The sequence below is a fragment of the Vigna angularis genome, chromosome 11, assembly GCF_016808095.1.
Source record: "Vigna angularis cultivar LongXiaoDou No.4 chromosome 11, ASM1680809v1, whole genome shotgun sequence".
NCBI lineage: Eukaryota > Viridiplantae > Streptophyta > Magnoliopsida > Fabales > Fabaceae > Vigna > Vigna angularis.
Window position 1 is genome coordinate 4,283,198 of NC_068980.1, and position 14,007 is coordinate 4,297,204.

The 14,007-nt window shown below is 29.5% G+C and overlaps 1 protein-coding gene across 2 annotated transcripts; it reads left to right on the plus strand.

The window, feature by feature from the left end:
- Window positions 1–12,045: 12,045 nt before the first annotated feature.
- LOC108333286 (dof zinc finger protein DOF2.1) lies at window positions 12,046–14,007 on the plus strand. Of its 2 annotated transcripts, none has more exons than XM_017568686.2 (2): window positions 12,046–12,436; window positions 12,787–14,007. In XM_017568686.2, exons 1-2 carry the CDS (start codon window positions 12,410–12,412, stop codon window positions 13,621–13,623), a joined length of 864 nt encoding a protein of 287 aa, XP_017424175.1. In that variant the 5' UTR covers window positions 12,046–12,409; the 3' UTR covers window positions 13,624–14,007. The 2 variants fall into 2 exon arrangements, with proteins under 2 accessions (XP_017424175.1, XP_017424176.1); XM_017568687.2 differs by lacking the exon at window positions 12,046–12,436 and adding an exon at window positions 12,458–12,675.

The following is a 14,007-nucleotide window of genomic DNA, read 5'->3' on the forward strand; positions in this document are numbered from 1 at the left end:
CACCAAGTATTAATTTGTTTTACTTTTCTATAGAATAAAAATGATACTTTGAAACAAACACTTACTTCAATAATATAATTTAAATCAACCAACATAACGAAAAATATTAAATTATGCTCATAATTTTCATTTTTGTAGATGTAGAACAAAATAACAAATATTTGGTCAGTTAAAACGGTAGTAGAAAAAAAGGACGTGAATGTGAAACTTGTCCACATTAGTAGAATATGGACATGGTGGTAACTGATTATGTCTCTTATGGACGTGGTGCGTTTTTTTTTAATAATAATAACAACTCATTAATAATAATAAAATACAAAAATTTAAAAAACAACAATGACAATTAAAATAAATTCATAAAATAACAATAGTAATAATACAAAATTGTAAATAATAATGATATTATTATTATTATTAAAATCATAAAACAATAATAATAAAAATAAAGACACAATAATAATATGATGATATAGCAATAATAAAATATTAAAATAATAATAAAATTATTAAATAATAATAAAATTAAAATGTAATATTTAAATAAAATTAGTTTATATCAACATTTGATTAATTTGCTAAATATATAATTCAAATAACTTTTTTTTCTCTTAATATCTTTTATTTTTTAAAAGTGTGCATAACGAACATTTTCTCTAACTAAGGCTATACTACTCACAGATTGATGAGAAAATACAAGAAAAAAAAATGAGAACGGGTTGCTTAAGAGAAAGAAAGTGAAAATTTGAGAGGAATAAAAAAATTGTGAAAATATATGAATAATTTAATTTATATAAAAATAAATTTAAAAATAGTTATGATATTATATATTTATAAAATAAAATTATGACCTTTTTTATCATAAATTAATATTAATTAATATTAAATTAAATTTATATTGTTATTGTCACTATTTAAGAATTTTAATATTAATTTTATTATCATTGCTTATCAATTCATAATTATATTTTTACTATGTAATAAATCTCATTACTATGATTATTATTTTATTTTTATTATATTATATAATTATTTATGTTAATACAATTAATTACGTATGTATCTCTAGCCTAAAACATAGACTTTTTAATTGTTAGAATGTATACAATTATTTAAGAGAACATATAATTCTCAATAAAATATACAAAAAAAAACATATATATGTGAATACAATCAACATATCTAATTGTTCAAAGACATTAAAAGAGAGTCTCTCACAGTCACATATAAAATCACAAAAACTAAATATAACATGAACCATGAAAGACCAACAAATTACAACAAACATAAATTTTTTTCAATATGTTACTTCGAAGAAAATTATAATAATACAAATAAACGATGCAAGTGTAATTGTTGAATGTTCTTCACAAATATTAACAAATAAATTATATGGTTACAATACAAGTGCACTAAATGTCTATTGTTTTTCAGAGTGGTATTTGCACTATTGCAAAAAGAAAAAACTTTAAAGCACATAACTTCAACATATACAACAAACCAAAAGGAGTTCAAATGACATCTCTTGGAGTGAATCTATCACTACTTTTTAGTTGCTCTTTGTAAGAACTGTGGAGAAAAAGTATATCTTACATATTTTCTTTCAATTATTAGCCAATGTTATTTCATATGAATGCAAACAAATACTACAAACATGTAATGAAAAAAATAAATAAAAAGGGAATGATTATTAGGTAAAACAACAACTATGATAATTTTGGAGAAAAAAAAAAGCTTATTATTTTTTATTGGATTATTCATATGAGATAAGTTCACTTAATGAAATTGTTAGGATCAATCGATCAATCATCATACATTCAAGATATTATTTATTTTAGAGACTAAAGTTTCATCATAGTATTGTCCCTAAAAAACACTTTAAAATATGAAAGAAGTTTAAACATCATTAGGATTAATCACCATATATTTGATATATTAATTTTAGAGACAAATTCCGTCTTAGTTTTATCTTAAAACACGTTTTAAAAAGTGAAAAAAAATCTAGACATTGATAGAATTAATCATCATATATTTAAGATATTATTTATTTTAAAGATTGAAAAAAAAAACTCTTTTTGAAAGGTGAAAAAATATTTAAATTCGACTCTAAACTATTAGATGTGATAAACATATATATCAATGTCAATTTTAATTTCATTTTGCTCTAAGTGCTCTACCCATTACGAACATCATCATCGCTTTTCTTCTTAAAACTTCGGATAGATTACTTTGCGTACCACACATGCACTAACTAAAAGAAAGCCTTTAAGAAAATGCTATTTTCTTTCTGTCAAAATCAGCAATATTTAAATCATTTATTCAAACATGACGAATTCCAAAGATGTTTGAGAATTGTTCTAAAAACAATTCAGTAAAACCTAAAAACACGAATAAACATGACGTTGTTTTCAATTTGCCTGATTCAGAATAATGTCAAAGGTGTCATATAAAATTTTCATTCGTATATCTGAATTTTTCTTATTACTGATTCATATATCAAAATAGAGTTTACGTGACCGAGCACTTTAAAATACCTTCTTTCCTAACAAAACTTGAATTTTAAACATGATAGTTTGAAACCGTGTGTTATAAACGTAATATAGAAGCCATGTGTTAGAAATAGAATTTGTGCTTCACGTGGGTAAGGTTAGGTTGGGAATTTTAAAATTTGTTTCATTTGATAGAAGTAATCCGGATTTAGTTGAATTGAATATATTTTATTTTCTATTACATTCTATATTAATATTGGATTAAACCAATTTGATTAATATAAACTACATTAATAAGTACTTAAAAAATTCAATTTACTTTATGATTGAAAACATTTTTTTCTTTATCTATCTATTTTAACATAACATTTTGAATATCTGTATTGTGTATATATTTCGATAAAATAATATATTTCAAGTAATTAAACAAAAATTTCCAGGCTTAGAAGAATATTCTTCTACTTTTAGCACTTTTGTTTTCATTTAAATCAAATATATTTATCATTACTTGTTAATTTTTTTTCCATACGTTGCCCGTTAAAAGAATGCAGATATAATAATCGGGGATGATAAACGAAATTGGGTATTATTAAAATCTATTTCCATTTTGAATGAAATTTTTTACATTAAATGCGTATAAGTATGAATACTCTTAAACAAATATTTTAAAGTGTCTATATAGATGTATATAAATTTTTAGGAATACAAAATATATAAAATATATCTAAAGTGTCTATTATATAGTAACAATACATATATAATATCCATTTTTAAATTGGTTATGAGACACAAAAGTATGTATTTATCATTTTTTGTCTCCGTCTTATATCATTTTAATTTTTAACTGTTTAAATTTTTAAAATATATTTAATTTATTAAATAATTTTAAAAAATTATATAAAAAATTATTTAATTTTTAGTTTCATAATATGATTATTTTTAATATTTTCTTCATTGACTGATATTCTTATTGCTATTTACAAAATTATAAATTTGTTAATATTTTACGTTTGTGAAAAAATATGTATATTATTTTAACATTTAATATTGCAAAATATATTTGTTATTCTATACTGAAGTTATTAATTATTTTTTTCATAAGTTAATTGATATATTTTAAATAATATATTTCTTTTTTAATCAAATTATTATTTTTTAAATATTTTTATCGTAAATGATTTTTAAAAGTTTTAGAAACAGTTAATCCAAACATGGAGACCCATTGTGCTGACAATGTAAAGAAAAGTGTCTGTGCATTTCTCCACTTTTTTCCTTACACTCCCATTCCAAAAATACATTTTCTCAATGGATTTTGAAATTTATTGAAACTTTTGAAAAAAAATTCAACGAATTTTGAAAATTGTTGAAAGATTTTTCTTTCAAAAAATTTCGAAATTCATTAAAAGAAGTGGAGTGTAGGATTTTTTAAATACAAAAATAGTTTTGAAATTTTTAAAAAAGATGAGAGTACAGGAAAAAGGGTGGAGTGTTGCAGGGAGAAACACTCTGTAAACAGACAACTAACTGCAAACCTTGACAGATCTTAAAACAAAAGCCCATAAAGGGTGAAGCCCACAAGGGTTGCAAAAAATAAAAATGGGCCTGTTTCCTCGACTTAGACATAAAGCCCATTGGGCTGTGAACACGCTTTAGGCCTCGGCTAGGTCCACTCATATCCTGTTTCTTTCCGCACTCCATCAAATTTCTTTCCTGCACCATGAATGCTAATTTTATTTTTTGAAACACATTTTGGAAATATTTTTCAGAAAGAAATTCATCTCACCTCTATTTGGGATCAAAATTTTCGCAAGCCTGTGTGACATGCAGGAAGAAATTTGATAGGATATAAGAAGAAACACCGGATAACATTTTATACAAGTTTTCAATATATTTGTATATCCACATATTAAAAATTGCTATTTGGTATTTACAGAAGAGTAATCGAGATGATCCAAAAGCATTTTTAAAAATTTATTCATCAACTTCAATTTGAATTTAATCAACGAGATAAATAAGAACTACTCATTAAAATTATAGATTTTAAAGGAAATAAAAGAGAGAGAATGAAGTGTAAATATGTTAAAGCCATTTTTTAATTAATTTGTTATATACTTAAAAAAAAATCGGAAGGAAAATAAGCTCGTCTTACTTAAATTTACTTCGACCAAAATATGTAATTTTGAAAAAATTACTTGTACTGGTTACAAATATAAATAAAAAATGATTTTTTTTAATTAAAGGTGTGTCCCTCCATGTACTTTAAAACAACATCTACATTAACTTATTTTGATAAATGAGATAGTTTCTCAAAATAGTTTCTTTTTAGCTTATGCTTTTTAAATAAATTTTAACCAAATATTTAATAAAAATATATAATAAACGTAATTTTTGTTTTAGAAAAAAACATCTGTCCTAGATGAAAACTAAACTAACCCATTAACTAATTTGATAAAATATTTTAAATTAGATATGAATTTCAAACATTGGTGGTTGCATGAGTATGAAGAAATTAGAATGACGATTTTAAAAACAAGTAGTTACACATGCGTTACATGTTCTGTAATCAATTGCCAAAAACTCCGTAAGCACTTCACTTAACATTCTACAATCTCGTTCAAATTCAAAATTCATATAATTTCTTCTTCTTTTTTTTAAATGGACAACACAAATATGCGTGCCTGGCTAACGAAATTTGAAGTGACGCAAACCTAATCCCATAAAAAAAAATGAGGACGGAAACAAGTTCCACCGACACACGTAAAAATCCATTTTCTTAAGACACCTCCTACATTGTTTATTCTTATCATCAATTATTAATTAGGGAGACAAAAAAAAAATCCGAAGATATACAAAAATAAAAATTACGGATATTTATTACCTATGGGTATTATAATATTTATTTTTAAACGGATCGGATGTGAGTATTAAATTATCCGCGGGTAGTGCTACCCATAAAAAATAAAATAAAAATTTATTTTTTATTTTTAAAATTAAATTTAAAATTAATTTATATTTTATTAAGTTAAATTTAATTAAAATTAAATTTTAATTTATATTTAATTTATTTTATATTATATTATATATTTTTTGTAATTTTATTTAAATTTTATTTAAAAATGTGTAAAATATATTTTTTTAACTTTTTGTGGGTATCTGGCGCTGGTTTTAAAATACTAGTGGATATTTTCTAAGCGGATATCCGTGCAGGTAACAAACGGGTAGTGAGTCAGATTTTTTTTGTGGGTAAAGTTGCGGGTAGGCACTGTCCGTGTCCGACTCGACCCGTTGTCATCCCTATTCTATATTGTCTGATAAAAATATTATATTGGTGTAGAGCTTCAAAATTGTTGGAGTGGTGTTATGATGATTAAGTCTACCTAGATATTTATATTTAAAATTAAGTGGAGGTTTAGTATGTATATAGAAAATTTATTTGAGGGTGTAAAATTTTTAATATATATCTTTTATATTGAGAAATATAAATATTGAGTGGAAGACTATATATATGAAGGATGATTTAATAATAATCTAATAAGGAATAATACCAAAAATTTAACAAATAATAAATAAAATTAGAATAAACTTTCAAGCAGTCTCATAATTAAAAAGTAAATTTAAATTTAATTCAATTTTATAAAATAAGTTTAAAGTAATATTTTTATTTACTTGTATATTATAATATTTTATCTTTAGTTGATGTTACATTTTTAACTATGAAATTAAATATGCTTTTAATCCCTCAATTATCAAACGATTTTAGTTTTAGTTCATCTTTCAAACTTTGATACATTTTGATTTTTGTTCTTTTTAATGAAACTATAATTTTTCGTCTTAAAAAATAGAGTATCGGTTAAAATTAGGTTTACATGACTAACACCTGGCCACGGACTTCTCTCTCTTCTCTGCGTGTCTCGTCTCTACTTGTCCAACCATTTTTCGCAGTGGGCCCTCTCTTTCTTTTACTGCATCCGTGTCACATGTGTACACCATGTTTCTTCCCCTCTTTTCGCTTCCTCTCTCCACTGCATCCACCTCCCATTTTATACGCACTATTCTCATAAAATCATAGTTAAGTATGTTTTTTTTTATCTGTCCACTAAATATAATCATCAAGCTCTATTAGTCACAACCATGGGAGGTCTCTGCGTAACTTCCGTTCTATAAGCATCAATCTTGATAAACTCACTAAGAATTTGTGCCTCGGTATACTAAGGATAGCGAAAGTCCATAATCTCATCAAGTAGTTCATACTGCCAGCGAGACAAAGTTATCCCTAAGCGATTCCTCTTCCAATTCTTCGAAGTAATGCTTAAACACCTGCTGCAAAAACAAGGATCAATAATTATTCGCACAAACTAAATCGAGAAACTCTGGATTTCGAAAGGATTTAATAAGAAGGAGGCGTATGTCGACGATTCGGTGCAGGAAGAACAGGAGGCTGGCGGCATTGCAGTTCTGTCTGGTGGCTATCATGATGTAGACGTTGCTATGCTGAACGAACATGTAGGTTACGCCGTTGTCGACCACGACCAGATCTTGAGACTGCGGATCGGCCTTCAATGGAAAGGAGAGTAGCTAGAGAGTGAGGATTCGCGTTGCGAGAGTGAGTGGAAGACAGAAGAGATGTAAAGCGGAAGGAACCTGTTTCTCGATGAGCTTGGTGAAGAAGCGTTTTGCGTCGGTAGTCAGGCCAGGTGAGGACGCGACCTTTGATGTCGAGTAGGAACAGAGCCGAGGCTGCCCCTGCCATTGCTTGTTGCTGTAGTGATCGGATCCTGGATTCCTATTAGATCAACGCCACCGTCAACAGAAAAAGGAGAAGAAGAACATGAAAACTTGATTTGGCCATCTTCACAAGCAGCCAAGAAGCGATTTTGGGTTGTGTCAAACTACATGTGCTTGAAATCGTAGACGCGACATGGCAACCGGAGCACACCTTTCTGCTCGTAGTCGTAGTTAAGGAGCGGAGATGGAGGCAGAGGGGGCGACCCAATGATGAAGAGAGTTCGGAGAATGATGGAGATGAATAAAGGAGGAAAAAAACCCTAAGCGTGAAGGTGAACATGAAGGAAGCAAGCAAGGATCGTTTCAGAAAAAAAAAGAAGGAAAAATGAGGTACACCCTTAGCCTGCTTTTAGCCAAAATTTAACGGCCGTTATCTGTGGATGAGTAAAAATTATAGTTTATCAAAGGATAAGCATTAAAGTGTACCAAAGTTTAACTAAAAATTATAGTTTCTCAAACCAAAGTTTGAAAGAAAGACTAAAACTAAAATCGCTTAGTAGTTGAGGAAGCATATTTAATCTTTAACTATATTATTGAATTATGTACATCTCAAACGGGAGACTCATATATTTATGGATAGTCTAACTCCTAACGTCTCGTTAAATCTTATATAAGAAGACTATATGAGCACAATTGAAGAATAATTTAGAAAATTAAATAAATTATAATATTAATTTTAAATAATATTAAATTTGTTCAACAAATCAGTTTGTATTCGTTAGACTAACAAATTTAGTTAGGCCCATTAAGCGAGCGGGTTTAATTAGACAGAATTTAATAATTTTTGGTTTCTTTTAAGTTTATGTTGTGGGGTTTATGTTAGGGTTTATAAGTTTTGTTAACATATACAGAGGTACCAAAAACTCATGCAAACACTTTTAAGTCATATTATATTCATTTACATTATTTAAAAGAGAATTTTTTTTGTTATTAATTAAAACTCTGATTTTAATTAAAAATTAACATGCCAAAATTCACTTATCAATGCTAGATTGTGATTTTTCATTATTATCTTATTCTCTGATTTATTTTTGTTATGTTTTTTTAGGATTTAAATTTAAAAATGATCATATTCTTTCTTAGACATATATCACATTATAATAAGTTTAACAAAAAATAAATTTTGCCAAAATAATTCTTTAAATAATTATGATGTCACTAAAAATAAATTATAAATCCAATTCAACCTAACCTGATTTATAAATTACAAATCTAAATGTTTCTTATCTCTACCGAACTATTTGTAAGATAAACCTCAATTTTTTTTCTTTGTTGCCCTTTTAATATAGGGTGGTCTAACTTTCTCCAAGTTAAAAGTATAAAATGTTTTTTTATAAGAAAAACAAAACAAAACAGAGAGCAAACACTTACATAAAAATTATTACTGTAGAGTTCATGTCTTGCATGGGGAGCTTTTTCTCTTTTACGTTGAAAATCTCGATTGCTAATTACCAAAACGAAAACGAGTTTGGAAGCTGTAATTGAAACACCGTTTTGTTTTCATGATGATATCAATATTAGTATGAATATTTCCCTATTCACTCATCATTTTGATCACCTAACTCTTTGAAATTTCATGTGCATTCTCTTCATTCGTGTCTTCATCATTTTGTTCACGTGGCAATTATCATCATTCACCAAACATCCTTGCCATATCTTACTCATAATCATAATACTACGTGCTTTTTTAATAAGTGCCAGATTGGTCTAAATTAAATGATTATAAGTTGATATGATTGCTTTTTAAGAAACTTTTTCGTTTTCGTTTTCGATTTATGCTTCCACTGAAACTAAGATTAAAAGTCGAACTCAACCTCTTAATCAATTTATCACTTATATAAGACGATTAAATGAATTCGGCGATTCGACTACACCAAACCATTTAAACATCAAACTCGTGAACTCATTCCATCAAATAAACTTAATTACGTTTTATATTAAGTTAAACTATTGGATTAGTCTTCATAAGATATTGTTCCTTTTTGTGTAAATTTGCTTTTAGTACCACCAGTTTCTTATTATGTAAGAAAAATATTCTTTGACATACTTAAAAATTTTACATTCATTTAGTATTATCCTTACTTACTTTTTATATTTTTCTTTCTTGAAAAAATTAAAAATTTATATTTTTATGACCATTTTACCCTTTACTTTATGTCAAATAAATGTAAAAGTGTATCAACGTAACATCGTTCATTATATAATGTATATTCATAGTGAAATTTTGTTCGTATCTTAAAACCTCCACAATTTCACATTTCACTTTATTTTTATTTTTATTTGACTTGAGTAAAATCACTAAAGTGAAGTAAAGGTTTTCTTTAGAATTTAACCTTAGTTGAAGTCGAAAGTAGAAATGTAGAAAAGGCATACAAAAACGATATATTTACAGTGTATTATGGCATGAGATGTTGGCACAATTTTCATCACTAACTTTTGCTTTATGCATTTGTGTTTCCTGCACTCAAATAAATTTGACTGGTCAACCAACATATCTGACCCACCATATTTTCCATCAATCTTTCATTAATTAACTTGTTTATATTCAACATTCTCCTCCTCCAAAACAATACAAACAAATCTTCTTTATCTCAATCACCCCATTAAAACAAACAACAAACCTACACCACTACTTACATTTTCACAGTATCCAATGGATATTTTATCCAACACTGCCACCTTCAAAACCATTTCCTAACTTATTCCACAATCATATTCAAATCATAATAAAACCATTAAATCATACACTAATATTCATTTTTCTTTTAAGTAAATAGTGAATGCAACTTAAAAAATCATCACATCAAATTCTACCTTATTTGGTTTTTACGTCGTCCATTCCAAGATTTCTGTCCTGCATTTGGAATATAATATATATATATATATATATATATATATATATATATATATATATATATATATATATATATATATAGCTGAATTCAAAAACAATAAAAAATTAAAATATATTACAGTTTCCTATATTATAGCTTCTTCCTTTTCTTTTTCTGAGAGTCAAAACCTAAAATCTCCGATATTTACTTTAATAATTTTAAGTTTCTGACCATCTGTCACATGCCATGCATATTTATTTCTTATTTTATATAATCAATCCATTTTCGGGATTCGGATGTGATAGCCATAGTTTATTCTCTCAGAGACTATATATGCAGTTTGGGTGGATTGCATGTTCATATCTTCTTTGTAACCAGGACCAAAAAAGTGTTCATTATATGAATTATTTAAATTAATCAGGCTTAAATAATTATAAAATTAAAGAACAGAAGTTAACTTTTCTCTTGATTTCGGATAAAAAAAACAAGTCCAAGATATGTATGGATTGCTTGTGGAAAAAGGACAGAGAGTGTGTTTTTTCTAGCAGCTAAGCGACAAATCAAGCATCATGCATGTGAGGAAATGTTTAATTATTTGTAGATCAATAAAAAAAAGTAACGACACAGTGAATCTAATCATTTCATCATGCATTGCCAAATAAGAAGAATCACAACACATTCCATAGCTTCCCAAAATCATGAATCTGTTACACAGATTTATGTTGGATATGCAGTTTACAAAAGAGAGGAGAGTCTGAAGTATTTTCAAAGTATGCTTCGGTGAGTGTGATCTTTTGTTCCTACAAATTTCCAGTGAGTTGAAATTAACATCCTCTGGTTACTGACTTAGTATCTTTTAAGGAATGAATGTGCCAACATACTCAAACTTAGCTTGCAAGTTGCCATGATTACAACGTTCAACGATGGATATCATTTACAAATCACAGTATACAAATATTTGAACCAGAGCAGGGACAGCATGGATCATAGATAAAATAAAAAACTCTCAGATATGTTAATGTATGACGTGGTCGTCTTTATAAAAAGAAATACATTGGTTTTGGTGTGAACTGACTACAATGGAAATTATGTCTCTCGAGTGGCAATAGAAACAAAACCAGTGAGTTCCATTGAATAGGTGTGTGAGTTAAGACACGTCGTTATAATTCATGATGATCAGATTGAGAGTATAGGAGGGACCACCAGCACCCAAATTGAAGGACCAAAAGACCCAACAAACTGAGAAAAGCAAAGGTGATTGATGAAATGAGAGTGAGTGATGATGAATAACTGGTGAGGTAGCATAGGTATTATGAGTGCACAACGTGTTCCGTGTAACAAATTAAAACGATAAAAGAAGCAACAAGATATACTAGCTTAGTGTGTGAACAAGTGAATGTGAATGATTTGAGTGTGATGAATACACACAAAAAATTGAAGATCCTCTTTCACAGTCATCAGTGTCTGCAACATCATTACCTGTCCACATCAAGCAGACATTCAACAAACAATGTCAAGAATAATTATTGTCTAATTGCTTGCTGTGTGGCCCCCACCACCTCGTCACACCCAGCAAAAACATCTACGTTCTCGCCTCTTTTTTGGACCAAAACCTCTGATTTTCTTTATGTCTGATTATGATACTTTTGTTTATTCACCAAATACACAGACGTGGTATTTGGCTCGAATGTTAGTTAGAACTTAGAAACATGGGAATCCATATTGCACGAGGTTTAGGATTGAGGGCTGAGAAAATCGGCTCTGCATGCAAAAATTATTGAATGATTTGGACCACTTAATACTCATGTTAATTTGTATGTAGGTGGTGGTGGTGGATGCATGGTGGGGCCATTGATGGTTGGGTCCACTGACCCACTATAGGGACAAGACAAAGACTGAGGTTAGTGATGGTATGAAACCGTTGCACAATAGATTTTAGTACAATTACTCGAATTTCGAATACTTACCTTCTCTGCGTGCAAGCTAACCTCATTCATCGACCACATTGTACGACAAAAAGAATCATTTTTCTCTTCCTCTCTCTCTATATATTGGGATTGTTTGCTTTATATATAGAGACAAGTCCTTCTGTTTCTATTACCATCCCTCACTTTGCATGAGAACTTCCCCCATCCATCTGTCTATCGATCTCGATTTTCTATATTTGCTCTCTCACTGTTCTCCTTCTCTTTTTGTCCCAGCACGCCTTAGACAAGCAGATAGAAACCACCCACATAACAAAATCACTCCTTTTCAGGTTCCAACCAAGGACTGCTTAGTCTGATTCTGATTCTGATTCTGTGGATGGATCCTTCTAGTGAACAACCCCAGGTAGGAATTTGGATGCATCATGCAAACACGTTGATGTTGGCTTTTTAAGTTGTTCCTTAGAAGAAATTTACAAGTATAAGCAAGGATATCCATCTTAAACCCTGAGCAATTGGCAATTGATTTTCATTCTTACCCTTTTTTAGTTATATATGCAGTACAAGACTTTTTTATCAAGCTCTTTTATGTGTATATTTGACTGAAGATTTGTTATTTTTATCTTTTATGGTCTTATACTGGATGTATGTATTCCAATTGAACTCTCCTTTTTTTCTGATTATATATGTCTATGTGATTCAGCAACCATTTCATGATGCATTCATACTGATAGGATTTTATGTATTATGTTGCAGCAAATGTCTAGCCAGACAGTGGAGAAGAAACCAAGGCCTAATCCAGAACAAGCTCTGAAATGCCCAAGATGCGATTCCACCAGCACAAAATTTTGCTACTACAACAACTATAGTCTTTCTCAGCCAAGATATTTCTGCAAGTCTTGCAGGAGATATTGGACCAAAGGAGGAACACTGAGGAATGTTCCAGTGGGAGGAGGATGCCGAAAGAAGCGATCATCATCATCATCATCGTTAAAGAGGGATCATGATCAGAGTTTCAAACCGAATCTTAACCCACTCACTACATTCCCTCAGCTGTGTTATGGCTCCAATGACTTCACTCTAGCATTAGCAAGACTTCAAAAACAATCATGTGGCCAATTGGGTTACAATGACAGTGAAATTTCTGCTCTGGGGAACCCCACAGGCTCGTTCTGTGACGTTCTGAGCAATTCAGGCATGAATCCCTACTCAGACCACCCTTCATTTTTGGACGCAATTCGAAGTGGGTTCCTTGAAACGCAAAACCATCTTCAGAATTTGTATTACATGTACGGAAATGGGGACATTGGGGAGGTAGATAATGGCAATTCTGGTGGAGTTGGAATCAGTGAAGAGATGATGCTCCCTTATAATCAAGTGATGAGCAATGCAGCCACTCAATCAGTGAGTGCATTACTGAAGCAAGAACAGTGTGGTGGCAGTGAGCAAAGTGAAAGGAAGCTGTTGGGGGGTTCGCCATGGCAGCTTAATGCAGACACAAACATTGCTGAAATTGATTCAGGAAGAGCAATTGAAAGTTGGAACAATTTCACATCTTCTTGGCATGGACTTCTCCAGAGTCCCCTAATGTAGAACCCCAACTGCAAGAAAAATCACAAGGCACTTTCTTGACTAAAATATCAGTCTTTATCAAACTGTCAATCCTCTTTAGTATTGGGTTAACAGGGATATGATTCACTTGGATCCTTTCTTTTCTTGTGTTTTTTTTCCTCCTGTTTAGTTCCCCAAAACTGTCAAATTTTCTGTACTGTTATCTTCTTATTGATGAATATGGATAAAATTTTAGAGGAGAGATTGCTGTGGCTGTGCTCACTGCAAGATATCTAAATTAAGATCACTGGAGATGGAAAACCGTGGATGCCTGACTAAGGTTCTGTCCATCTGTAATGACTACATATTCTGGTTTACACACAAGCTTCTGTGAAGGTTCATGAAAGCAAACTATTCCATTTTTAA